At 48.3% G+C, this 25,224-nt stretch overlaps 1 protein-coding gene and 1 long non-coding RNA gene across 3 annotated transcripts; one reads left to right on the forward strand and one right to left on the reverse strand.

The window, feature by feature from the left end:
• The first annotated feature begins 10,007 nt into the window (after positions 1-10,007).
• g3bp1 (GTPase activating protein (SH3 domain) binding protein 1) lies at positions 10,008-18,499 on the forward strand. Of its 2 annotated transcripts, none has more exons than XM_040043135.1 (12): positions 10,008-10,158; positions 14,311-14,427; positions 14,626-14,707; positions 14,985-15,158; positions 15,256-15,346; positions 15,570-15,663; positions 15,861-16,110; positions 16,191-16,295; positions 16,669-16,786; positions 16,983-17,108; positions 17,189-17,298; positions 17,394-18,499. In XM_040043135.1, the coding sequence occupies exons 2-12, from the start codon at positions 14,333-14,335 to the stop codon at positions 17,640-17,642; spliced, it is 1,494 nt and encodes a 497-aa protein (XP_039899069.1). In that variant the 5' UTR covers positions 10,008-10,158; positions 14,311-14,332; the 3' UTR covers positions 17,643-18,499. The 2 variants fall into 2 exon arrangements, with proteins under 2 accessions (XP_039899069.1, XP_039899070.1); XM_040043136.1 differs by lacking the exon at positions 10,008-10,158 and adding an exon at positions 11,406-11,512 and having other exon boundaries at positions 17,394-18,495.
• Positions 10,182-11,439, reverse strand: LOC120740661. Its single transcript, XR_005697433.1, has 2 exons — positions 11,320-11,439; positions 10,182-11,202 (listed from the first exon to the last, which is right to left on the reverse strand). It is a non-coding gene; the product is annotated as an uncharacterized LOC120740661 (long non-coding RNA).
• Positions 18,500-25,224: the final 6,725 nt, after the last annotated feature.

Raw genomic sequence — 25,224 nt, forward strand, 5'->3', positions numbered from 1 at the left:
CCTGCAAGATCAATCGTGTCACATAGCACAATCAAATCACAGCGCACTGCTATCCAAACTGGAAATACAGATTTTACACTTCCCTTTCATGGCAGCGAAGATTTTTGAAGATAACACTACGATAGTCCCTCTTTATTTTTACTGTAGCATTGTAAATGATGATGTCATAACATCTTGAGCTGACGGGACAGAAGCAGCTTTTCAAACTAAAACCATCACTGCTGCCGTCTGTTGGAGGGACACATACAAAGATTATGATGAGCATTTATTGCAGCTGTGTGAAAATTATATTTTACTTGAAATATAACATTAGTAAAAAAGCAGTTAAGTGAAGTAATTAAAGTAAAAATACTCGTGAGTATTTAAATAAGTATAAAGATACAGGCTGGGTTCACAGATTTTCTGTTAACAGCTGTCAGGTGCCAAAAACTTCTCATCTTCCTAATAAATGCCTCTAATGCAGTGTCTAAAATGCAAGCATTCTTTGTTAATAACCACCGTCTGCCTCTGTAAAAGAAATCTACTTTATGTTTCTCCTAAAGTGAAGCTTCTGCTGTCACAATGAGCCAGTCACTAAAGCCTTACTGTTATCACTTGACCCTGCTTCAGCCCAACACACCAACACTGCAAACAAATGTAGAAGTTGTACACCTGATATGAGAGTCTGATTCTGGTGGTAAACTTAGCATGAGGTAAAATATTAAATTTGTTTGGCTAAATGACCTCCTCAACATGTCTTTAAGTTCTCCAGAGGCCTGGTAATGAACTAAGCATTGATTCAGGTGTGTTGACCCAGGGTGATCTCTAAAAACTGCAGGACACTGGCCCTTGAGGCCTGGAGTTAAAATATGAGTAACTGTATTCCGTTACAGTTACCGTTTAAAAAGGTGGTATTTAGAATACAGTTACTTTGTTGAAATAAATGGATTACACTGTGGTACTTTCCTGTTTCATATTTTGGTGGGTCAGGACTGTTTGGGTTTTGTTTGACAGCTATGTTGTTCCAGGCGGCAGCGTTACGGTTGCCATGGTTACGGGGCGACGCTCTCTCTCTCTGCGACTGTGTGTTTCCTGGGTGAGAGAGCGCCTTTTTGTTGTTGTGCTAAGCTAACAGGCAGAATGCTACAAGCTCTAAAGAATGTAGCCTCATGGGCAGTGTAGTCTGTGTTGCGGGGAGAATGGACCGCCATACACGTTATGTGTCTGTGAGCAAGAGGAGGGAGAAAAAGGAGAGTGGAAAAGTACGAGCTGTCATCGAGCAAAAACGGGAGCTGTAAGCATGTAAATATAATAGTAACCACTGCAGCCAAGAAGAGTGCCTGACGAGCCCAGTTGTAAGTAAGCTATTAAGACTCAACTGTACACTGTGTTCGTGTTTTCCTCCGAAAACAATAAGTTCCGTTGGAGCAGCCTTTCAACGCCTCTCTCTGTCTCTTGCAAGAAAAGTTAACCCACACAACAAAGTAAACTATTTTTCGGCTATGAGCAGACATGGACCCCGCCATATTAGTTAGAGGTCCCTTTACTAAGGTTCGGAGCCGCGGACCTTCGGTAATAGTAATAAATCACACAGCAATAGTACATTCACATAGTTGTAAAAAGCATGATAATATATTGTAACGACCGTGGGTTAGTGGAGCTAAACTGGCTAAACTGCTCACTAGCTAAACGGCTAGCGGGGCGCTAGCGGCTATCGCTAAACTTCGCAACGGATGGAGAGCGCTCGTGCCTCATACACCGCACGACCCCGAGCGTCTCAGCAGCAGACTGGTAATCCCCAAATAATCCAGCAGGAGGCAGTAGTGGTTCACACCAGGCGTTTATTTACCATCTTTTTCTACAACAACGTAACGCTGCTGACACCGAACCCCTATCACGCTCCCACCACATAGAGTCGCGTTGTCAGCCAACCACGCCAATTCAACCCACTCCACAGAACACACATCAACTTCACTGTGGCTTACATTAACATAACACTAACACAACATGTGAATCAAACACATAGGAACTAGCAGAATGATAGAAAACACAGACAACACAATACCCAGAATGCACCTGGCTAACAACCCCAGCCAGGTCATTACACAGCCCCCTCCCAAAAAGGTTTAGTGTCCCCACAACCTTAACTGTCCACTCTGTAGTCCAGCAAATGTCCGGGCCGGCGTCGAGTACGCTTCGGCCTTGACTGGGAATCCATGGCGCCCCCAGTCGGGCCGGGCGTAGGGGGCAAGGAGTCCCCAGGCTGCACACCAGCCTGTGGGTTGGGGGCAAGTGGATGGTATGGCGCCAGCCGGTCCTTGTGTAGCACCACCCGCCTTCCCCGTCCCGGCATCCGGACTCTGAAGACCACCTCCGATAGCTGTTCCAGGATCTCGCCCGGGCCTTGCCAGTGGCTCATGAGCTTGGGGGTCAGCCCCCGCTTCCTCTGGGGGCAGAACACCCAGACCCGATCTCCGGCCCCCAGCATAGGACCGTGCGCACGGGTATCATAGGCAAGGCAAGGCAAGGCAAATTTATTTGTATAGCACAATTCAACAACAAGGTGATTCAAAGTGCTTTACAGAGACATTAGAAACAAAAACAAATAAAAAGCATGATTTAAAATTGATTAAAACAAGCAAACAAACAAACTAACTAAACACACACATTTCACACCTGTTCGTGCGATCTGAACCCTTATCGTAAGGGGAGCTACCAGTCCTTTTGTGGACGAGCTACTTTCTATTTTAAATTCCCTGAATTTAAAATACTCTCTAGACCCAGTCTAGACCCAGTTGGGGAGCTACCCAGAGCTCTAAACCCACTTAACAAACAGACAAACAAACAAACAAAACAGTATAATACGCCCGTTTCTGGCGGGCCCCGGCTCCCTCCAACGTCCGCCTTGCCAGTTGATGCACCGTGTGCAACCGCTCCCTGAGCCGCCGGAAGTAGTCCATCTCTGGTCCACCAGCAATCTCCGGCTCAGGGGGCGCCCCGAACACCAAGTCCACCGGGGTTCGGAGCTCCCTTCCGAACATCAACGCTGCAGGAGTACACTGACTTGACTCCTGCACTGCTGTTCGATACGCCCACAAAACAAGGGGCAGGTGTTGGTCCCAGTCCCTCTGATGTTGGCTGGTCAGGATGGCCAGCTGGGTGGCCAGCGTGCGGTTGAACCGCTCAACCAGACCATCGCTCTGAGGATGGAGGGGGGTGGTCCTCGTTTTTCTCACCCCCAGTCTCCGACACACTTCTCCCAGCACCTGGCTCTCAAAATTCCTCCCTTGGTCGCTATGGAGCTCCTCCGGTACACCAAACCGCGTGAACATCTCATCCACCAGAGTCCGCGCCGTCGTCACCGCACTCTGATCCGGCACCGTGTACGCCTCTGGCCACTTTGAGAAATAATCCATCGCGACCAGGACATACCGGTTGCCGGCATCAGTAACCGGGAACGGACCCAGGATGTCCACTCCGATCCGCTCCATTGGCGCCCCAACTAGGTATTGCTGCAATGGGGCATGGGAGCACTGGCTGGGACCTTTCTGCGCCGTGCAGTCGTCACAGCAGTGGACATGGATCTCCATGTCCTGACGACACCCCGGCCAGTAGAACCGCCGTCTCAGCCGTCGCACCGTCTTGCCATTCCCAAAATGGCCGGTACCTGCAGCCCCATGAACCTAGCGGAGGACCTCAGGCCGCAAGGCCCGGGGAACCAGGAGCTGGAGTATGTTGCCTCCCCCGTCTGGCGCTCGCCACTGCCGGTAGATTACACCGCCATGGAGCTCCAGGCTGTTCCACTGGGAGTACAGCGACTTTGTCTCGGGCCCCTGGGAAGACACGGCGGACCAGTCTGGCCGTGTCCCTGCCTCCATCCAGTCCCTCACCATCCCCAGCGCTGGATCGCTCACCTGTTGTTGCTGTAGTTCCGCCGCGGTGAAAGGTTCCTGCCCTTCATCTGCACCCTCAGGTTCTGCTGCTGCCGATGTCGGACCCCGGTCCAGCTCCTCCAGGCGCCTGCAGTACCGGCACTCATCCGCAGAACAGGGGCGCCTGGACAGGGCGTCAGCGTTGGCGTGCTGCCGCCCTGGTCGGTGCTGGGCCTCAAAGTCGTACTCTTGTAGTATTTCCAGCCACCGGGCCACCTGACCCTCCGGCTGGCGAAAGTTCAGCATCCAGGTTAGGCTGGCGTGGTCTGTCCTGAGCAGGAACTTAGTGCCCAGGAGGTAAGGTCGGAAATGACGAACCGCCAGGACCACAGCCAACAGTTCACGCCGGGTAACACAGTAATTCCTCTCGGCCCGGTTGAGGCTGCAGCTGTAATATGCCACCACTCGCTCCTCAGCCTCTCCCCTCTGGGAGAGCACCGCTCCGACCCCCACGTTGCTGGCGTCAGTGTCCAAAAGGAAAGGCTGGCTGGGGTCAGGATACGCCAAGACCGGGGCACTCACCAGGGCAGCTTTCAGCTGCTCGAAGGCCGTTGCAGATTCCCCCGTCCAAGTAAACCGCTGACCCTTGTTTGTCAACTGATGCAAGGGGCTAGCGACGGTGGCAAAGTCTTTTACAAACCTCCTATAATAGGAGGCCAGCCCCAGGAAGCTTCGTAGCTCGGCGACGTTCGATGGGGGAGGCCAGTCCCCGACAGCAACCACCTTCTCGGGTTTCAGTAGCCACCCCCTTTTCGCTCACCACATGTCCCAGGAACTTCACCTGACGAGCAAGAAGGTTGCACTTGGCCGGGTTCAGCTTTAGTCCGGCCCCGCGGATGGCAGTCAGAACTTCTCGTAGGTTAGCCACGGCCTGTTCAAAGTCCTTAGCATGAGTCAGCAAGTCATCCAAATAGACCACGCAGCGGGCACGGGGAATGTTTTTGAGGACCCTTTCCATTAACCTTTCGAACGTGGCTGGTGCATTGCATAGTCCAAAAGGTATAACCTTAAACTGCCACAGTCCTTGCCCTATGGTGAACGCAGTCTTGGGCCGTGCCTCGGCAGCGAGCTCCACCTGCCAGTACCCACTGCGGAGGTCTAGCGAGCTGAACCAACTGGACCCTGCGATGTAATCCAGTGCGTCATCGATGCGAGGTAACGGGTAGGAGTCCTTGCGGGTGACCGCGTTCAGACGCCTGTAGTCCACACAAGGGCGCCACCCCCCTGTCTTCTTCCACACCATAACCACAGGTGCGGCCCATGGACTATCCGAGGGTTCAATGACGCCATTAGCTGCCATCTCTTTTATCAGTTCCTCGGCAGCTTGGCGTTTGGCGAGGGGCAGGCGGTGGGGCCGCAGCCGGATTGGAGCAGCTGCTCCAGTGTCTATAGTGTGCTGCACCAGGCCCGTCCTTGTGCAGTCCTCTTCCCTGGCGGCAAAAGTGTCCATAAACTCTGCCAAGAGGCTCTGCAGCTGCCGCTGCTGTGTCGCACTGAGGTGTACCCCACTCCGCCGCCCAAGCTCCTCTACTGCCGCGACAGTCTCAGGTGACTGGGAGACTGCCGAGCTAGGCGGCGACTCTGGCTGCGGGATGTTGGCCCTGCTTAGGTTCGCCCCCTGGGTCCTCTTCCGCACCCTTGCCGCTCTCGGCCCCTGGCTGTGGCATGGAGCTGTGGGGCGCGAGGGCTTTGGGGGTGCTGGTGGGGTCTGTCCCTGGCTACCGCGGCCCACTTGGAGTTGCACGGTCTCAGCACCCAGGTGGATGGCAACTCCCGGCACATGGACCCGTGCCCCCCAGTGGGCCAGCAAGTCGAGTCCAACAATGCACTCGTCTGTTATGTCGGCAAGCCAGAACTCATGGTTCACACTGTTCGTTCCCACCACCTGCAGAGTCTTTTTCCCCGGCATCACAGTCTTTTCTCCCGTGACAGTGTACAACGCTGTGTGGGTAGGGGTCCAGTCTCTCGGCAATGAGCCGCCCGTCTCCGGAAGCACCCCCCTCCGCAGCAAGCAGATGGTGGACACCGTGTCTACCAGGGCCCGGCAAGACCGTCCATCAATTATACAGTCCAGGTACAGTCCACGGGTGGACCCACAGCGGCCCACCACGGGATGAGCGTCACGGAGAGGGTTTAATGATTGGGGTGGGGGTTCCCTCACTGTCCCACCCCGTGGCCGTTTCCCGTTGGTGATGTCACTCGGCTCCGAGGACTAGGTGCGGGACAGTTCCGGGCGAGGTGACCGGGTTCCCCGCACCGATAACAGCAGTCCGTCCGGCGCCTCCGACGGGGAACTGCCTCTGATTGGGCTCGTCTGGCCTCCTCCTCTTCATCCGACTGGGACGCGCTCATCTCTCGCTCGACCACCCTGACCGATCGTCGGGTCACTGGCTCGCCCCGCAGCACCTCCTCAGCCCGCTCAGCCTCCCTCAATGCCTCCTCCAGGTCTCGGGGGGATGACAGCCGGACATGCTGTCGCAGCCTCTCCGGTGTGAGGCCCCTCAGGAAGGCGTGGAGACCCAGCTCCTCTCGTGCCGCTCCTGGGAACGTCGGATAGCCCCGTCGGGCATAGAGGCGGACGTCCGCAGCAAAGGACCCCAGGCTCTCTCCCTCGCGTCGGCGAGTCAGCTCCTCCCTGCTCTGTTCAGCTGGTGGTCTCTGTCCAAACCGTCTGTCGAGCGCCGTGGTTAGAGCCTGGAGGTCACGCTGCTCCTCTGGGGGCAGGTCCAGTAGAACCTGGAGCGCCGGGCCCTCCAGTGCAAGCGCCAGGTGGGTGGCAGTCTCTTCTTGACCCCACCTGTTGTGAGTGGCAGCCAGCGTGACTTGGGCCAGGTACGGCTCCAGCTGCGTCACCCCAGTGTAGTGCTGTAGCTTAGCAGCCGTCCTGCCAGGAAGCGGTGGTGCGGCCCCAGGACTCCCCTCCCGTCGCAGGGGGAGCAGGGGGTGGCTGTTCCGGGGCGCGCTGCGGCCCTCTGGCCGCCCCAGCTCGGGTCTTCTCCGCTGGGTCTCGGCAGCCATGCTTTCCAGAAGCGAGCAGTTGTCTCGGATTACACGCTCTAATTCGCCTATGGTCGGCTCCATAGTGTCTGCTAGACACTCAGAATCCCACTTCTGACACCAATTTTAACGACCGTGGGTTAGTGGAGCTAAACTGGCTAAACTGCTCACTAGCTAAACGGCTAGCGGGGCGCTAGCGGCTATCGCTAAACTTCGCAACGGATGGAGAGCGCTCGTGCCTCATACACCGCACGACCCCGAGCGTCTCAGCAGCAGACTGGTAATCCCCAAATAATCCAGCAGGAGGCAGTAGTGGTTCACACCAGGCGTTTATTTACCATCTTTTTCTACAACAACGTAACGCTGCTGACACCGAACCCCTATCACGCTCCCACCACATAGAGTCGCGTTGTCAGCCAACCACGCCAATTCAACCCACTCCACAGAACACACATCAACTTCACTGTGGCTTACATTAACATAACACTAACACAACATGCGAATCAAACACATAGGAACTAGCAGAACGATAGAAAACACAGACAACACAATACCCAGAATGCACCTGGCTAACAACCCCAGCCAGGTCATTACAATATTAAGTAATCCAAAGTATTCAGAATACGTTACTGTCATTGAGTAACGTAACGGAATACGTTACGGAATACATTTTGGGGCATGTATTCTGTAATGGAATACATTTTAAAAGCAATCTTCCCAACACTGCAAATATCCCTGGAAAATAACCCAAGTTGCTCTGTAGGGCATCCTGCTGGGTAGACCAGTCCATTTATCAAAGTCTCTACTGCCATCTAGTGGTAAAAACTAATTTCTCTGTAACCTGGGCTTCTTTAAATGAAAGCAGAACAGCAAGTAAAAAGCTGGTATAAGAAGAATTCTACAGCACTTGTTAGCTTTTTTATTGTTGGTTCCTTTTAATTTGTTATATAATTACAGCTAAAGGTAAATGTGTTTTTATTAAAAAGCCATAAAAACCTTTTTTTTTTAAATATATGTTAAATTAACACAGTGAAAAATAATGATGTTGTGACTGTACACAGTCTTTGAAAAAGAAATCTTGCTCCAAGGAAAAGCTTTTTGGATGGCTGTTTTGGTACCGATTGGCAGAGCATCATATGTTATTGATATTATTTTGCACATATATCCAAATGTTCTAATAATGAAAACAAATCTAGTATATATGTATATATTTGCATGTATCCTACATTATATGTGCTCACACCTGAGATTAAAGTTTAAAGCTATGAGTTAAATGAATCGTGAAATCTAAACAGAGATGTTAAATGTTGTACTCTGTCGTTTCCCTGCTTCAGAGGAAACCGAGTTGGTCAGTGCGTGCTTTGCACCGAACAATGACAGTATTGTCTGGTTCTCGCAGATAACCTGGATGGGCGGTGTGTCATTTCAAAAAGCTTTTGAATTGTTTGGGCCACCAGACGACGACCAGACGACGACAGCTGTGGTCACAAAAAGCCTTCTGGTCCTATGGAAGTGTACGGGACAACAACTCTCTGACCTCTGCTGGGTTTACGGTCTTACGGCCACTCATTTGGGGTCATACTCAATAAAATATTGAGGATTATTGTGGTATATTATGCCATGAGTTGTATGAGCCAATGAGTGTGCAGCTTCACAGCCTGTCCCTCCCTTCATGTTCACATGTGCCGCACTCCACAGTAATCAATAATCAAATAATCAGAGTTTTATGCACATAAATCTCCAGGTGAACGACTCATCAAACGAGCGTCCAGATCCAAACGAAGCTCTGAGCTGGCGGATAAACACCGCGAGGCAGCAATCTGATCCTGCAAATGTCTGAGACATCTCAGTAAGCCACAGTGAGACTCCACGCAGCAACACCCTCCTCTACCACACCAACCTTCTGCATGTCCTCCTTCACTACATCGATAAACCATCTGTTTTGCTGTCTTTGTGTCAGTACCACAGTCTCCAAACCATCCATCACAGCATCACCTCAATCTTTAAACGTTCTCTTTCATTATTGCTGTTTACTTCTGTCACAAATCACCCCTGACATTCTCCTCCACCCACTCCACCCTGCTTGCACTCTATTCTTCACCTCTTTAGATGGTTGACCGCAGGTATTTAAGCTCATCCACCTTTACTACCTTTGCTCCTTTCATGTTCACCTTTCCACCTGCACACCTGATCACTGTCTCTGTACTCACAGGTGTCCTTGCACCACCCTCACACAACGCCACACTTCCTCTGTTACGACCCATCATCTGCTTTCTATAGCCCAACAAAGACACAGTGAAGCTCCTTCTGACCTTCTCTATACTTGCGCATCATGGGGGGGGGATGGATGGGCACTAAAAATATTGAGGTAGCCACAAAAAACAGAACACTGAAGGGGTGCAGTGGAGAGGAGGGGGTGATGATGGGAAATCGTGAGGGAAATACAAAGGGACACAATGCAAATGGCAAAAACTGGAAATGCAGGAATTAAAAAAAAACAACAAGTCTATGTCCAGCTGCCGGCTCATTGTATGGTGTCTTCCTCTCTCTTTTGCTCATGTTTATTAAAATTATAACCGACACAGAACAGAAAATGATAAATAAAGAAACTCTGCACTTGTATCGGTGAGATGAGGTTTATGGCTGCAGAAAAAGCCCCTCACTGGATCTTGAGTTTGGATTAGTTTGTTTAACAGTCCTAAAGCAGGCTGCATCCAGCTTCTTCTGATCTGAAAAGAGTGAAGCCCACATCTCGGTCCCACGGCCTCCTTTTATCACATTAAGCCGCTTAAAATGAATTAAAATCCGCATGATTGGATGACTCATTCGCTCCCAGGTTCGACAACAAAAGCCTTTGTCGCCCCCAGGCGGGGGTAAGCAACGGTACACTGCGAGCTAACAACAAAAACGGCAGTCGCCTGTTCACGAAACCATCGTACCGTCAACTGACACTGTGACGTTATTGGCACGCTCCGTGAACCCAGGCAGCGAGGAGACTCTTCCGGATTGGCTGTACGTAAGGGGCCGTTGCAGTCACGTTCAACTATTGGTGAATGAGTCGCGGAGCGTGAATTTGATTGAGTAGCCGTCGCGTAGGCGGGCAGAATAGCACGTTCGGTTGTGGAGCCGAGGCCGGTACTAAGCATTTCGGCACGTTGTGAAGCCGTTAGCGTTCAGGCAGCCGCTGCTGTGACTCTTAGACACTTCCTGTTTGTAAAGCGCAGTTTTGCCCAAAATAATTCACCAGGCGGTAAGTTACTCTTCTCTGTAATCTAATCCAACATCTGTGTGTGATTAGTTTATACTTGGGTTTTTTTTTTTATTAACTGGATCGCTCTTCCAGGCCGCGTCTACAGCCTGGTGTAGAAGGGGAGTTGCTGTTAGCAACCCTAATGACATTGTAACTAGAGTATAATTATATAATCGTGTATTACTTATAAATTACAATATTTGAGTATTTTGAACTGCCATCGGATGGTGTAACAACTGTTATTGCGCGAAAAAGTCGAAATGCAGCTACCGGCTTGATTGTTTGGTCTCCAGGATATAGCCACCCCCCACATGTAGCTCTCTTAGCCGTGGCTCGGTCGTTTCTGCCTCTTTTACCGCTCCATTTTGTAGTTTAATCCCTACATGTTAATTTAAATAAATAGTTTAAAGATAAATTTCGTGTTTGGTTCACCCTTCGGTCCCGGTTCGGAGCTGCTAGCGGGGCTCTCTCCGGCAGCAGCGGAGGGGTGGCCGGCCGGGACACGTGCTGCGGCCGCCGCTCGCCCTGCCTCGCTTTGGGAGCAGTGTGTTCGCTCAGTTTCCACAGCTTGGCTCCGGAGAGGGCCGTCTAGCGTGCCATGTGAACCCGGTTATCGATGGGGCAGTCCACTGAGGGTCGCGTGTAAGCCGGTGAGCGGCTCCAAGCAGCGGGCACGCCGCGGCCTTTGTGTGCGTGCAAGCGCGGTCCTTCACGCGAAGCCCGGATCGATAAGCTAGAGCCAGCTGGAAGCATTGGGGCACGTTTTTAGGCTAGCTGGGCTAGTCCACCTTAAAGCCTGGTGGACCAGGGAGGGCTGGGCGGTGTGTCACAGCAACAGATGGCTCGTGCTGTGTGTACAGGTGTGCACATTTATCTGCACAGCACTTTTCGGTGGAAGGTAGAGTGAAGGCCAGTGATCCCGTGTACTCCCGGTGTTAGCAGGGGGCTAAATTCTCTCTAACAAGAAGACACCTTCAACAGCAGGCTGAGGGAAGGCGGCCATCTTCCTTGGCTAGCCCAGGGGGTAAGGAGGAGGAAGACAAACTGTAGGAGTGCAGGGCTTAATTAATTAACCGAAAATGGATTTAAAGTTTATCAAATGTCCAAAGACATGAAAATGGGCAAAGAACAGACTTGTGTTACATACATTTGACTCTTTACCTTAACTGTATGTGAATCAGCTATACCTACATCAGCTTGCAGGCCTCAGATGCCTGTTGTAGGCCAATGAAGACCCAGGTAAAGAGCACTTCAGGTTTCACATTTCCAGTAACAGCAGACATGAAACATCCAGGGATGCCTGCAGACGGTATTGTATAAAGACCAGGAAGCATGCTCGAGCAGGATATCCAAGGTATGGTTAGGCTCATCTAAGATAGAGTTAATCTTAAGCATCAGGATTTATAGGATTAGAAATGAGTCAATCAGAGGGATGGCTCAAAATCAAGGGAGAGTGGATACACTGGGCAAAGGATGAAGATGGAGCTGCTAGGCGGGAGGACAAGAGGAAAATCTCAGAGGAGGTTCCTAGGTGTAGTGCATGGGTAGGCAACTCCAGGCCTCAAGGGCCAGTGTCCTGCAGGTTTTAGATCTCACCCTGGGTCAACACACCTGAATCAAATGATTAGTTCATTACCAGGCCTCTGGAGAACTGTTGAGGAGGTCATTTAGCCATTTGAATCAGCTGTGTTGGATCAACAGCACATCTAAAACCTGCAGGACACTGGCCCTTGAGGGCTGGAGTTGCCTACCACTGGTGTAGTGAAACAGATGATGATGCTGGGATAGAGATGGAGAAAGATGTTGAGATTAAAAGTATATGAGTCACTAGCGCTTCACTACATCTGTCACTCTGCGATGACCAGCAGCAGTCACCGCCATGCCTGGATTACATTTTCCCTTATATCGGACTTCGGTCACATTTATGTCTTGATGAAATCTTTCCCTGTGCTTGTTGTTGACAGAAACATGAGTCTTGAATCATCTGATGAGCTGTTTCACACTCACGATTCGTGATTCTCTGCTTTCACTCTACGTCCACGAGTGTTTTGTGTGCTGCGGATTCAGTATCAGTTCGCAGTTCAGGGGCAACAAATACGCCTCCTTTTATTCTGCCTTCACTTTTCTGGAGACCAAACTTGTTAAACACTGAAATACGTTACCGTCTTTTTATTTTTCTTTTCTTTTCTTTTTTTAAGTCAGCTAAAAAAAACTAGGCTTGCTTGAAGAAAACATTTTTTAAAATTTGAAATCTGGAAGCGAAATTCATGAAAGCACAGCTGAACGAAGCCCAGCAGCAAAATACTCGTTGGCCGGTGTAATCTGCACAACCTTCCAAATGTAATACTTGTAGTACTTTGATTTTTGTTTGATTTTACCCAAGTTGGACAGTCTGCACACTGTGTACAGTTCAAAGCAACAAAGTTCAGATCAACATGAATTGTGATTTAGGATGTTTGTGCTGGCCACCTGTGTCACCACCACCTGTCAGAGGCCACGCCCCTAATAATGCAAACCCTAGTCCAGTTTAAACAGATTTTATAAAGGTAGAACTCATCTATAGAGCCCACAAACTAGTTTGTTTCAGGCTGTAAACATGTTCATTTTAACTGAGTTGCTGCTGGAGCCCCTGCTGGATGCTATAGGAACTGCAGGTTGTAGTTCTTGGTTCGGTAAGGCTAACTGGGCTTAGAACAGCAGCTGCTCGATACACAGGATATCATAACAGATGTTCATCACCGTTGTTTCAGTTGATGTTGAAATCAGGTTTATTTAATATCATTACTCAGACTTTGTTGATTTATTAAACCTAAAAAAACATTAAATAGATATTGGACAACAGAACACGGATTAAAGCCAAAACTGTTACTGAAATAAACATTAGATGCTAACACATTGTCCGTGTTGAGCTTTTTTTGTCCTATTGTTGGAGTTTTACACTGAGAGAGGTTAGCGGGTAGAGTCGGCAAGTAGCTCATGTAGCAGCCGTGGTTTCTGTCTAAAAATATCCCGATGAGGAGGCCAAGCGGGCTGCTGGCTTCACAGGTGGATACCCTGGAAATGTTTTTAGCAGAGACTCTCAAATAAAAGCCACCAGCTCTTTCTGTCACAGTAAAGTGACCCAGCTGGTTGTTTCCTGTGATTCATTTCCATTCAGCGTGAAAGAAGGACCTTGGGATTGATTGTTGAGGAATTCACAGCAGGAATGACTTTTTCCAGTCTTCCTTATAGACTCCATTCATGTTGCTACAGAGAGAAAATCTACCAGTAGAGGCACGAAGTAGGCAATCCATCGAGTCTGACGAGCCCTGCAGCTTTCTGTGGAAAAATCCTGAGCGGGTCTCATTTTAAAAACTGCAAATGTTCAAGAAACAGGGAAAGTATGCAGGTCTGTCTGAGCATGCCAGGTGTGTCTGTGGAGCGCAGCAAGCTTCCTGCTTCTGACGCCTGTTTGCATCATAGTTGTCATAGTACAAGAAAGGTAGAACACATCTGAACAAGCCATAGTCTGCAACCATTCCAAAACATAGTCAACGTTTGTGCAGTTTCCCGTGGACGATGTGCTATCTGCCACAGAAGAAACAGTTTTTTAATAAGACTTTCAGCATAAAGTCAGGTGTGTCAGAAAGTAGGGCTGTGCGATATGACCAAAATCTCATATCCCAATGTAAGACACTTATCGTCCCGAATTTTTTTTTTTTTTTTTTTTTTTTTTTTACATTTTCTGCTAATTCTGTGGGTTAGTGTCCACGCCCTGTGAAAATTGTCTGCAGGGCCGTTTTCACATCGGTGCACACAGACGAGGCAGAATGGGTCGGCTCTGCTGAATACAGGCGTCACAAACACATAGAGGCCGAGGCTGAAACGCGATGAGTCGGTCTGCATGAGCAGCTCATCAGCACCTGAAACAAAGTTTCCTCTACCCCACGGGGTCTGCTGCTCTGAATGATCAACGTTTAAGAGACTACTGAGCTCAGAATGACTTCGTTGAGCAGATTTCTCAGTCTGTGCAGTCCTCATGTCTCCGTGTTTGTGGCACTAAAACGTCCATGATGAATTTGTTCACAGCTGTCGGAATGAGCGGAGCTTTCTTTGTTTGTAGTGATATCATTTTTCCTGTTGCTGATCTCAGCCTGCTCTTTCTCTCTGCAGAGATTTCAAGTTGACCAAAGAAATGGTGATGGAGAAGCCAAGTGCCCAGCTGGTCGGGCGAGAGTTTGTCCGACAGTATTACACACTCCTGAACCAGGCCCCCGACTACCTGCACAGGTACAGCCGGCAGCTGTTTGTCTGTCAAATCAAATCACTTTTATTGTCACATCACATGTGCAGGTACACTGGTACAGTACATGCGAGTGAAATTCTTGTCAGCATACGAGGGAGTGACTGAAGCGTCACGCGCTCGCCCGCTGTCTTTGTAAATGTCTTCCTGCACACACTAAACCCGTCTCTGCTGTTTGCACTCAGGTTTTATGGAAAGAACTCATCCTACGTGCACGGTGGCCTGGACAGCAACGGCAAACCGGCGGAGGCCGTTTACGGACAATCTGTAAGTAAAGTGGCAGGCTGTAGCTTTAAGGTCAATTCCAAAGAGCTAGAAGGAACATGTAACTGTACTACAAAGTAATATGTTATAGTTACAGCTTACATTAAAACACACACACGCAGGCTAATTTCAGACGAGGCTGGCCCATCCTGAATGATAAGCTGAACGAGGCGGCGTCCTCTGATTGACGTCTGACCACGAGCGTGAAGTTGGTTTGAGTTCATAGCTTTTAGGTTTGGGCGCGGGAAGTCTGACTCAGCCTGTCTGTTCTCTTTTCCAGGAGATCCATAAGAGGGTGATGGCTCTGAGCTTCCGAGATTGTCACACCAAGATCAGACACGTGGACGCTCACGCCACCCTGAATGAGGGCGTGGTGGTGCAGGTGATGGGCGAGCTGTCCAACAACATGCAGCCCATGAGGAAATTCATGCAGACCTTCGTGCTGGCTCCCGAGGTCAGTTCTTCCATCGGGCCTTCAGCCTGTTATCATGTGATCTGTGACATGAACCCGCAGTAGAAAGTGTTGATTGATGGGTTTTCCTTTCCTTCAGGGAACCGTTGCAAACAAATTCTACGTCCACAACGACGTGTTCCGTTACCAGGACGAAGTGTTCGGCGACTCTGACTCTGAGCCGCCTGAGGGTAAGAACACATCTAGTTCTGTTTTTGTTGTGATTCATGACTCTTTCAGAGATCAGATTAAGAAATCCTGAACATGTCTGATCGGTTAAATGGGGATGAAAATATTCGGGTAGTGAGTCGAGTGTTTTCAGAGCTGAGGTGGAGGAAGTTTAGCGTTGCTGCTGTTAGTACAGCCGCAGTCTCGCGCAGATATTTAATGTTACGTACGTGTTTTGGTTTTCAGAGTCCGAGGACGAGGTGGAGGAGCTGGAGGAGAGGGTTCCCTCCCCTGACGTGGCTCCCGAGGAGTCGGCTCCTTTCTACGACCCAGCAGCCTGGTATGTGATCGAAGCGCGCTGAGGAGTCTCGCGTTCTTGTCGAGGTTTAAACTTGAATATTTAAACGCACAGAACACAGCTGCGCCCGGGTTGTGGAAGAGGAAGATGATGTCACAGTTTTATTTACTGGAGTTCTAAAGCAAACTGCCACAAGTAGCGTTTTCAGTGAAGTGAACTTCTCTCTTCTTCGCTTCCAGTTCAGAGCCAGCCGTTCCTGGTGACGAGGAGGAAGCAGTGGCGGCAAGCCCAGAGCCAGAGCAGGAAGCAGAGAAGGAGGCCGAGGCAGTGGCGGTGGAGCTGAAGCCCGAGACGAAGCCGGACACGCAGACGGATATGCACACAGGTGACGAGCAGACAGAGAAAAGCCCTGCCACCGCCACACCATCCGCTACAGAAGCTGTCGCTGCACCTGCCGAGCCCGCCCCCGCCGCCCCGGAGGAAAACAGGGTAGGTGGTTGTGTGGCGGCGTTTATGAATTGGGTTAAGTGGCAAACACGAGGATCTGATTTCTTTCCTTTGTCTTGCAGCCGTTCTCCTGGGCGTTGGTCACCAGTAAGAACCTCCCTCCCAGCGGGGCTGTCCCTGTCTCAGGAATCCCTCCCCATGTCGTCAAAGTCACCCCCACAGCACCGGTGAGTCCCTGTTCTCCCTCAGAACCCTGCTCAGGCTTTATGTCGCAGGTGTGGGTTCAGAAGTGCCATGATGCTCTGAATGAACATTCATGTCAAATATTAGCAAATATGATAAAGTCTCACACAAAGACTTTGATTTCTCAGCATTTTTCTGGAAATGGCTGTCCTTTTACTCTTTGGCAGCAGGTGTCACTATTTTAAAAGCAGATTTAATCTCACTTTATGATGCAATCGCTTCTCTTGGGTAACACTGAGAAGATGATGGCAGAGCTCTGAGAGCTAGCTTCTGCCAGCAGCACGTTTGTGATGATAATCAGAGCCTCGAGTCCAGAAAACAAACTTTTTGTTTTAAAATGCGTTTCGACTCTTATAGCCCAGAGCTGAAGTGAAGTCAGAGTCCCAGACACCAGCACAGAGACCACAGAGAGACCAGAGGTCAAGGGAACAGAGGCCGGGAGGTCCTCCGCCCACTCACAGAGGCCCCAGACCAGGTACGCATAGTCCCGTCAGCAGCAGGCCTTTATTGTAAACCAGAGGTAACATCACGAAGCACCTCAGAGGAGCTCGGCTGCAAAGATGTCCCTGGCTGATTTGTGACAGCGGGGTCTCGTCGATGTGTTTGGATTTGTCATTTTTGCTGAACACAGAGAAGCTGTATCTGAAAAGGACTCTTCTTGTTTGTCTCAGCTCGAGAAGGAGAGCAGGGTGAGTCGGAGGGGCGCCGGGTGGTCCGGTATCCCGACGCACACCAACTCTTTGTGGGGAACGTGCCTCACGACGTGGACAAGAACGAACTGAAGGAGTTCTTTGAGCGTGAGTTGGATTGTGTGAAACTTTGTTTTTTTCTTTTGTTTGTAGGTATAAAATCTGACTGTTTTTACCGCATCTTTCAGAGTACGGGACGGTCCTGGAGCTCAGGATCAACAGCGGAGGGAAGCTTCCAAACTTTGGCTTTGTGGTGTTTGACGACTCTGAGCCCGTCCAGAAGATCCTCAGTAACAGGGTGAGCTTTTTGATGCTTTCAGCCGAGGAGCTTCACGCTCAGCTGTTTGTGTCTTGGCCTGTGATAACCGCTTTAATGCCTCTTTTCTCCTTCAGCCCATCAAGTTCCGAGGCGACGTGCGCCTGAACGTGGAGGAGAAGAAAACCCGGTCAGCCAGAGAGGGCGACAGGCGGGACGCCAGGCCTCGGGGCCCCGGCGGCCCCGGCGGGCCCAGAGAGCGGGTTGGGGGCAGTGGGGGACCCCGGGGCCCCTCTGCCCGCGGAGGCACGTCACAGAAACCCAGCTTTGGCTCCGGACGGGGCGCCGGACCCAGCGAGGGACGCTACCCTGCCCCCCGCCAGTGAGGCTCCCGGCCTCTGAACCTGAGTTCATTACTGTCATTTACCTGAGCAGGTGTGTGCCTGCCGCAGCAGGAGCTGATTGGACACGGCCAAATTCTCTGCTCCGCTCCTGGGAGGGAAAAGCGAGGAACTCTGTGCGGTCATGGTTCCTCGTTGTTTCCCTCCTGGCGCATGAGCGTCAAAACAGGTTTCAGTAATCAACGCAGGTTTAGTCGAGAGCTCTGCCCGCTCCTTCCTGCTGATTTCAGCAGCATGTGTCTCTCCTGAAGATGGCTGCCTCTTCCTCCTCCCCGGATGCCCTCCACTCCAGCCTCCTCCTCCTCCTCCTCCCCCTCACCTCCTGATTTGAGGACGTCGCACTCACTTCTCCCATCGTCTCCTCCTCCTCTTCTTCTTTGACCTCCACCAACATGTATTATTTGGACTCTTGTTGTTTTTCATGCTGAACTTGAATTTATTAAACAAATCAAAACATGCAAACACATAAAAAAGGGTAAATACTACTTGAATTGGGGATAATGAACCCAGAGGTTAGGTGTTGTTTTTCGCGTTCTCTCCCTGTTTCTTAAAGGAACGTGTACTTTACTGCTTGGGCAATCCTGTGTATTGCTGCCACCGTTGTATCTAGCGATGGATCTGTCTTATTTTTTTTCTATCAGGTCAAGAGCTGAACTATAGTGGTTTTATTTGAGTAATAATAATGTTGGCTTGTAATATGTGGATTGACAGACGTGTCTGAATGGAGCATGTTTCCAAACCCGTTGTTAGGCTTCTACCGATGCACTTCATTTGTCATGTTTAAAGCGAGCTCACCGGCCAACGAGAGAACTAAATTAAAGTGAATTACTGTTTTGAACGTTGTTTCGGAGCTTGTTTTCAGTCTGTGGACGGATGCACGGGGAGTTAAATGTGTTTGAGGAAGGCAGCACGTGTCCGTGTCCAGGAACATGGACGCTTTAAGAAGGCGAAGCTTTAATACTGATCTTTTTCTTTTTATGCCTTTAATTGATTTAAAAAAAAAAAAAGTGAGTTTTATCTTCACTTAATCCAGAAACTATAAATTATTCATTTAAACCGTAACAAGGCCAAGGTCTATGGACATGTGTGACAGTGTTCATTTGACCAGCTGGTTAACACAGCAGCAGCGGCATTCGGCTCCCTCCAATGGTGCGTCTGGAGGAAGACGAACTTCACCCCGATTACCAAAATCCGCCTGTACCACACACTTGTAATTCTTCTCTATGGATCAGACATCTGGGTCATCCTCAAGCCCGAACTCAACAAGCTCGAGTTCTTCCAAATGTGCCGCTTGCGTCAGATTCTCCAAGCAACCCTCTGTGACCGGCTCAGCAACAGCGCGATACATAGTCAATGTCACCAGCAGCCCTCGATAGAAGAGCTTTTTTGGTTTGGCCGCGTCTGCTGCATGAGCAATCATCGCCCCCAAGAAGACTTGGATCGAGCAAATTGAAGACTATCTTAAACGACAACATCTAACCCTTGACCAAGCAAAGGTCAAGGTCTGGAAGTGCATTGTTGACCAAGATGGAAACCCTACGACACTCACAGAGACATATTGGCTTCGTGGATGACCTCCCCTACCGACTGCCAGCTAGGGACAAAAGAAGGAGAAGAGCAGGTTAACGCTGGTTTATGAAAGCAAGGTTTCATCAGTCATGGCGGTAACAGCAATACATGCAGTTCACTGTGAAAGGCCGTGGTCATCGACAGGTAAAACCTCTCCATACATTTCATCACAAGTCCCTCCACAGGTGATCAGGTGATGGTCGCCATCACAACGACAGGAAGTCACAGTGGCAGTGTGAACAGCAGCATCCATTTCTGTACTGACCGGTTTGACCTGGGCTGCTTTAACAAGTCTGCTCTCCTCACACCACGTCTGAACAACACGACGTCATCGTCCAACTTGTTTGTAATAAAGATGTGAATAACAGACATAAGAAATGTTTGTTTTTTTTCTATTCTCAAAGTGCTCTCCCTTAGGAGCTCAGTCTGGGAGGAGTTCTTTTTTTCTCCTCCTCTTTCTTGTATGTATTGTGGATTTCACTGATTTTCATACCTCTGACCTCTTCCCAATGTGATGTTTGTGTAATCTATATACGGTCAGAAGGGGTGCTCATGTTGGCACTGGCTGAAGCTAGCAGCCTTAACCTACCCAATTTCTTTCGGGATCAAGGAAGTATAATCAATCAATGTTTCGAATAAATAAGCGGTGTTGGGGCTTTGCTGGTCTGCAGGGTAACCTTAGAATTCAATTCAATTTTATTTATATAGCGCCAAATCACAACAAAAGTCGCCTCAAGGCGCTTCATAGATGCAGAGAAAAACCCAACAATCATATGACCCCCTATGAGCAAGCACTTTGGCGACAGTGGGAAGGAAAAACTCCCTTTTAACAGGAAGAAACCTCCGGCAGAACCAGGCTCAGGGAGGGGCGGGGCCATCTGCTGCGACCGGTTGGGGTGAGAGAAGGAAGACAGAATAAAGACATGCTGTGGAAGAGAGACAGAGGTTAATAACAGATATGATTCAATGCAGAGAGGTCTATTAACACATAGTGAGCGAGAAAGGTGATTGGAAAGGAAAAACTCAATGCATCATGGGAATCCCCGGCAGCCTATGTCTATTGCAGCATAACTAAGGCCCAACTATATGCTTTAGCAAAAAGGAAAGTTTTAAGACTAATCTTAAAAGTAGAGATAGTGTCTGTCTCCCGAATCCAAACTGGAAGCTGTTCCACAGAAGATGGGCCTGAAAACTGAAGGCTCTGCCTCCCATTCTACTTTTAAATACTCTAGGAACAACAAGTAGGCCTGCAGTGCGAGAGCGAAGTGCTCTAATAGGGTGATATGGTACTACAAGGTCATTAAGACAAGATGGGGCCTGATTATTTAAGACCTTGTATGTGAGGAGCAGGATTTTGAATTCAATTCTGGATTTAACAGGAAGCCAATGAAGGGAAGACAAAACAGGAGAAATATGGTCTCTCTTTCTAGTCCCTGTCAGTACTCTTGCTGCAGCATTTTGGATTAGCTGAAGGCTTTTCAGCGAGTTTTTTGGACTTCCTGATAATAATGAATTAAAGTAGTCCAGCCTGGAAGTAATAAATGCATGAACTAGTTTTTCAGTGTCACTCTGAGACAGGATATTTCTAATTTTAGAGATGTTGCGCAAATGGAGGAAAGCAGTCTTACATATTTGTTTAATATGTGCATTGAAGGACATGTCCTGGTCAAAAACAAGGTCCAAGGTTCCTCACAGCGTTACTGGAGGCCAAGGTAATGCCATCCAGAGTAAGAATCTGCTTAGATACCTTATTTCTAAGATTTTCAGGGCCGAGTACAATAACCTCTGTTTTATCTGAATTAAGAAGCAGAAAGTTAGCGGCCATCCAGGTCTTTATGTCTTTAAGACATTCCTGCAGTTTAACTAATTGGTGTGTGTTATCTGGCTTCATGGACAGATAGAGCTGGGTGTCTTCTGCATAGCAGTGAAAATTTATGCTATGTCTTCTAATGATGCTGCCTAAGGGAAGCATGTATAATGTAAACAGAATCGGTCCTAGCACTGAACCCTGTGGAACTCCATAATTAACCTCAGTGTGTGAAGAGGACTCTCCATTTACATGTACAAACTGGAGTCTATTAGATAGATATGATACAAACCACTGCAGCACAGTACCTGTAATACCTACAGCATGTTCTAATCGCTCTAATAGGATATTATGGTCAACAGTATCGAATGCTGCACTAAGGTCTAGCAGGACAAGCACAGAGATGAGTCCACTGTCAGAGGCCATAAGAAGATCATTTGTAACCTTCACTAAAGCTGTTTCTGTGCTGTGATGAGCTCTGAAACCTGACTGAAACTCTTCAAATAAACCATTCCTCTGCAGATGATCAGTTAGCTGTTTGACAACTACTCTTTCAAGGATTTTTGATATGAAAGGAAGGTTGGAGATTGGCCTATAATTAGCTAAGACTGCTGGGTCTAGAGATGGCTTTTTGAGTAAAGGTTTAACTACAGCCAGCTTGAAGGCCTGTGGTACATAGCCGATCATTAGAGATAGGTTGATCATATTTAAGATCGAATAATTAATTAATGGCAGGACTTCTTTGAGCAGTTTTGTAGGAATGGGGTCTAAAAGACACGTTGATAGTTTGGAGGAAGTAATTATTGAAGTTAACTCAGAAAGATCAATTGGAGAAAAAGAGTCTAACTTAACATCAATGGTACTAAGAGTAGCTGTAGATAATATTACATCTGTGGGATGATTATTGGTAATTTTTTTCTCTAATGATAAAAATTTTATTTGTGAAGAAATTCATGAAGTCATTACTAGTTAACGTTAAAAGGATGGTTGGCTCAACAGAGCTCTGACTTTTTGTCAGCCTGGCTACAGTGCTGAAGAGAAACCTGGGGTTGTTCTTATTTTCTTCAATCAGTGATGAATAGTAAGATGTTCTGGCTTTGCGGAGGGCTTTCTTATAAAGCAACAAACTATTTCTCCAGGCTAAATGATGATCCTCTAAATTTGTGACACGCCATTTCCTCTCCAGCTTACGAGTTATCTGCTTTAAGATACGTGTTTGAGAATTATACCACGGAGTCAGGTACTTCTGATTTGAGATCTTAGTTTTCACAGGAGCTACAGTATCCAGAGTCGTACGTAGTGAGGAGGTAAAATTATTAACAAGATGATCGACCTCTGTTGGAGTAGCGTTCAGATAGCTGCTCTGCTCTATGTTGGTACAGGGCATTGAAGATGATAAGAAGATGCTTCGGAACAGAAAATGTTCCAGATTTTAGGACCACTTGAATCCAGATGAGTGCACCATATAAAGGCTGGCTGACTCCCAGCAGTATTCCTGGAAATGCAGTGGGCTAGATGAATCTTTGCCAGGCTGATTCTAGCCACTGGACCTTATGTTTGACACCCCTGATCTATATGATGCGAGGGAGCGATGCTGACCTATTAAATAAATTTGGTGTCTTTGTCCTCAAGAAATTCCACATAAAACCTACAGAGGACAAATAGACCAGAAAAACAATAAAAAAGCACAAACAGATTCATTTATTCATCCATGCTTATGGATGTATATCTCCAGCTCTCCTCTGCTGTCGTGTAGGAATAAATTGTGATTATTATTTTATTTTTTATTTTTTTACATGTCTGTCATTTTAGAAATTGATCGTCTACAAAACTCCACAAAGAAAACGTATTAAAAATGAAACGTTGATTTCATTCACTGGGATCTGTTCAAAGAACAAACCTAGAAGATTAAAATTTAGAGCAGGTACTTTATTACCTGCCAGCTCCTCTACCTGACACTTTAATAACCAGAGGGGTGCAGTGTTTTTAAGGTGGTACCAGAAAGCATGTCCAATGTCCAATATTCATGCAGTGACACTAATGGAGCCCAAACTCGGCTCAGTTGGAATAAATCACCTTTAAGTCCGTAAACGAAACCACCAGGAGACAGCTTCCTGTCAGTGTGCTCCTCTCCGCCTCCTATCAGACCTCTGCCACCTTCACACCTGCTCGTTTGTTTCTGCAGCTGCCCTCCAGCTGACGTGCATTATACATCAGAGACGTGCCCTCTTGCCGCTTATCAAAAGTTCCACTTCACGCCCTCCTCGCTCTGAGATCCAGAGCTGAGCAGCTGTGGAGTTGCCGTCCCGCTGCTGACATTGATCTCTGACTTCTCTGTGGAAGCCAGTCTTTAATTTGAGGCGGTCAGAGTGAAGCTGTGCTGCTTTTAGGAGGAGAGCAGATTCACCTTTTATCTAAACGATACATGACACGCATCATGTAAGAAAACAGGAAATCTGAGTGTGTCCAAAACCTGTCTGTTGAAAGAATCTTTCAAAGCACCAATCAACAAGAGCACATATTTCGATTTTACCCAGTAGAGCTGGCGGATCAGTGGCTGGCCAGATAAATGAGTCCATTAATGAGTGGTTATTTAAAAAGGTTTGCATCCCTTGGCACAAAAATTGCAATCATCATCATCACCACCACCACTGATTCCGAGTCATTAAAACCCAGTGTGGTGTATCAGACAGCCTGATGTGCCAGAGCTGCACAATCATGAAACTTTGACAACTTTGTTTTAGTATTAATGTGACCAACACGTCTTTAATGACCCTGCATGAGCTTTAAAGGAATAATGGTGCCATTACTGATACCAGATTAAGTTCATATATTACAGTGTGGTATCATTACAGACCTTGAGTTCAGCTGGTTTGGATCGCATTGGGTCAGTGTGTGTGTGTGTGTGTGTGTGTGTGTGTGTGTGTGTGTGTGTGTGTGCAGTCCCTCCATGATGTTTGGGACAAAGACACGTTTGTCTTTGAGGGAGCCCTCTGCTCACAGTGTGGAGGTTTCACTCAAACACACTGAGCAGACACAATTAAAACACACAGTCCTCACTTTAAAGTCAGTCACTCTCATACACAGTCCCCATCATTCAGGCCATCCCAATGTTTGGGATTCCTCAGGTGGGCTTTATTCATGCACGGACTGTCATTGGCTCCCTGAATTTAAATCTGCAGCAGGACAAGAGAAACAAGAGCGTTTCTCCAAGCCAAAACAAGGGGGCTGAAATCAGTTGACTTAAATCCAACTGAGCATGAAACTTCAGTTTAATTCAATTTATTTCATTTATTTAGCATCAATTCACAGCAACAGTAACCTCAAGATGCTTTATATTTAAAGGTAAAGAACCCACAGTGATTCTGGTCACGGCAGACGGCCCTGCCCCTCCCTGAGCCTGGTTCTGCTGGAGGTTTCTTCCTGTTAAAAGGGAGTTTTTCCTTCCCACTGTCGCCAAAGTGCTTGCTCATAGGGTGTCATATGAGTGCTGGGTTTTTGTCTGTATGTATTATTGTAGGGTCTACCTTACAATATAAAGCACCTTGAGGCGACTGTTGTTGTGATTTGGTGCTGTATAAATAAAGTTGAATTGAATTAATCAGGAAGCCCCCTATGAGCAGCTTTAACAGAAAACAGACTCTGAATATACAACCATGACTGTGCCCAGTTTCTGACCCTGTTAGTAAAACAGTCGTGTTGACGCAGATCCACTCACTGTGATTTAACAGCTCGTACTGCACACACACACACACACACACACACACGCACACACACACACACACACACACACACACACACACACACACACACACACACACACACACACAGTTGTGTTTTCATATCTTTCATATTAATTGGCATAATGTTTTCCCTAGCCGCTTACCATCAAAAATGAATGCCTAATCCTAACCCTGAGCCTAAACCTAACCATAACCTAACTGTAACCCTGACACTAAGCCACATTCTGAGCCTCAAAGATGCCTTCAAACTTGGGCATTTGGTCCCCATAAGGGCTGTTAGTCCCCACAAAACGTCCAATTTTTGGACACACACACAGAGGATCATTTCTCAGCACCGTGCTGGGCGGAGTCTCGAGACATATAAGAGGTGCTCCCATCGACATGATTAGCATCGATTTCCTGTTGAAACCAGCTCGCCTGACACTTCATGAAGCTGGAGTGTATAGAC

The sequence above is a fragment of the Simochromis diagramma genome, unplaced genomic scaffold, assembly GCF_900408965.1.
Source record: "Simochromis diagramma unplaced genomic scaffold, fSimDia1.1 OVJJ01000433.1, whole genome shotgun sequence".
Lineage (NCBI taxonomy): Eukaryota > Metazoa > Chordata > Actinopteri > Cichliformes > Cichlidae > Simochromis > Simochromis diagramma.

What these genes read in the sequence shown, in the direction of transcription:
- g3bp1 (XM_040043135.1), top strand. Translation starts at nt 14,333, where the DNA reads ATGGTGATGGAGAAGCCAAGTGCCCAGCTGGTCGGGCGAGAGTTTGTC. An exon ending in CCTTCGTGCTGGCTCCCGAG is followed by an intron (nt 15,159 to 15,255) that starts GTCAGTTCTTCC and finishes CCTTTCCTTCAG; the next exon opens with GGAACCGTTGCAAACAAATT. An exon ending in TTCTACGACCCAGCAGCCTG is followed by an intron (nt 15,664 to 15,860) that starts GTATGTGATCGA and finishes CTTCGCTTCCAG; the next exon opens with TTCAGAGCCAGCCGTTCCTG.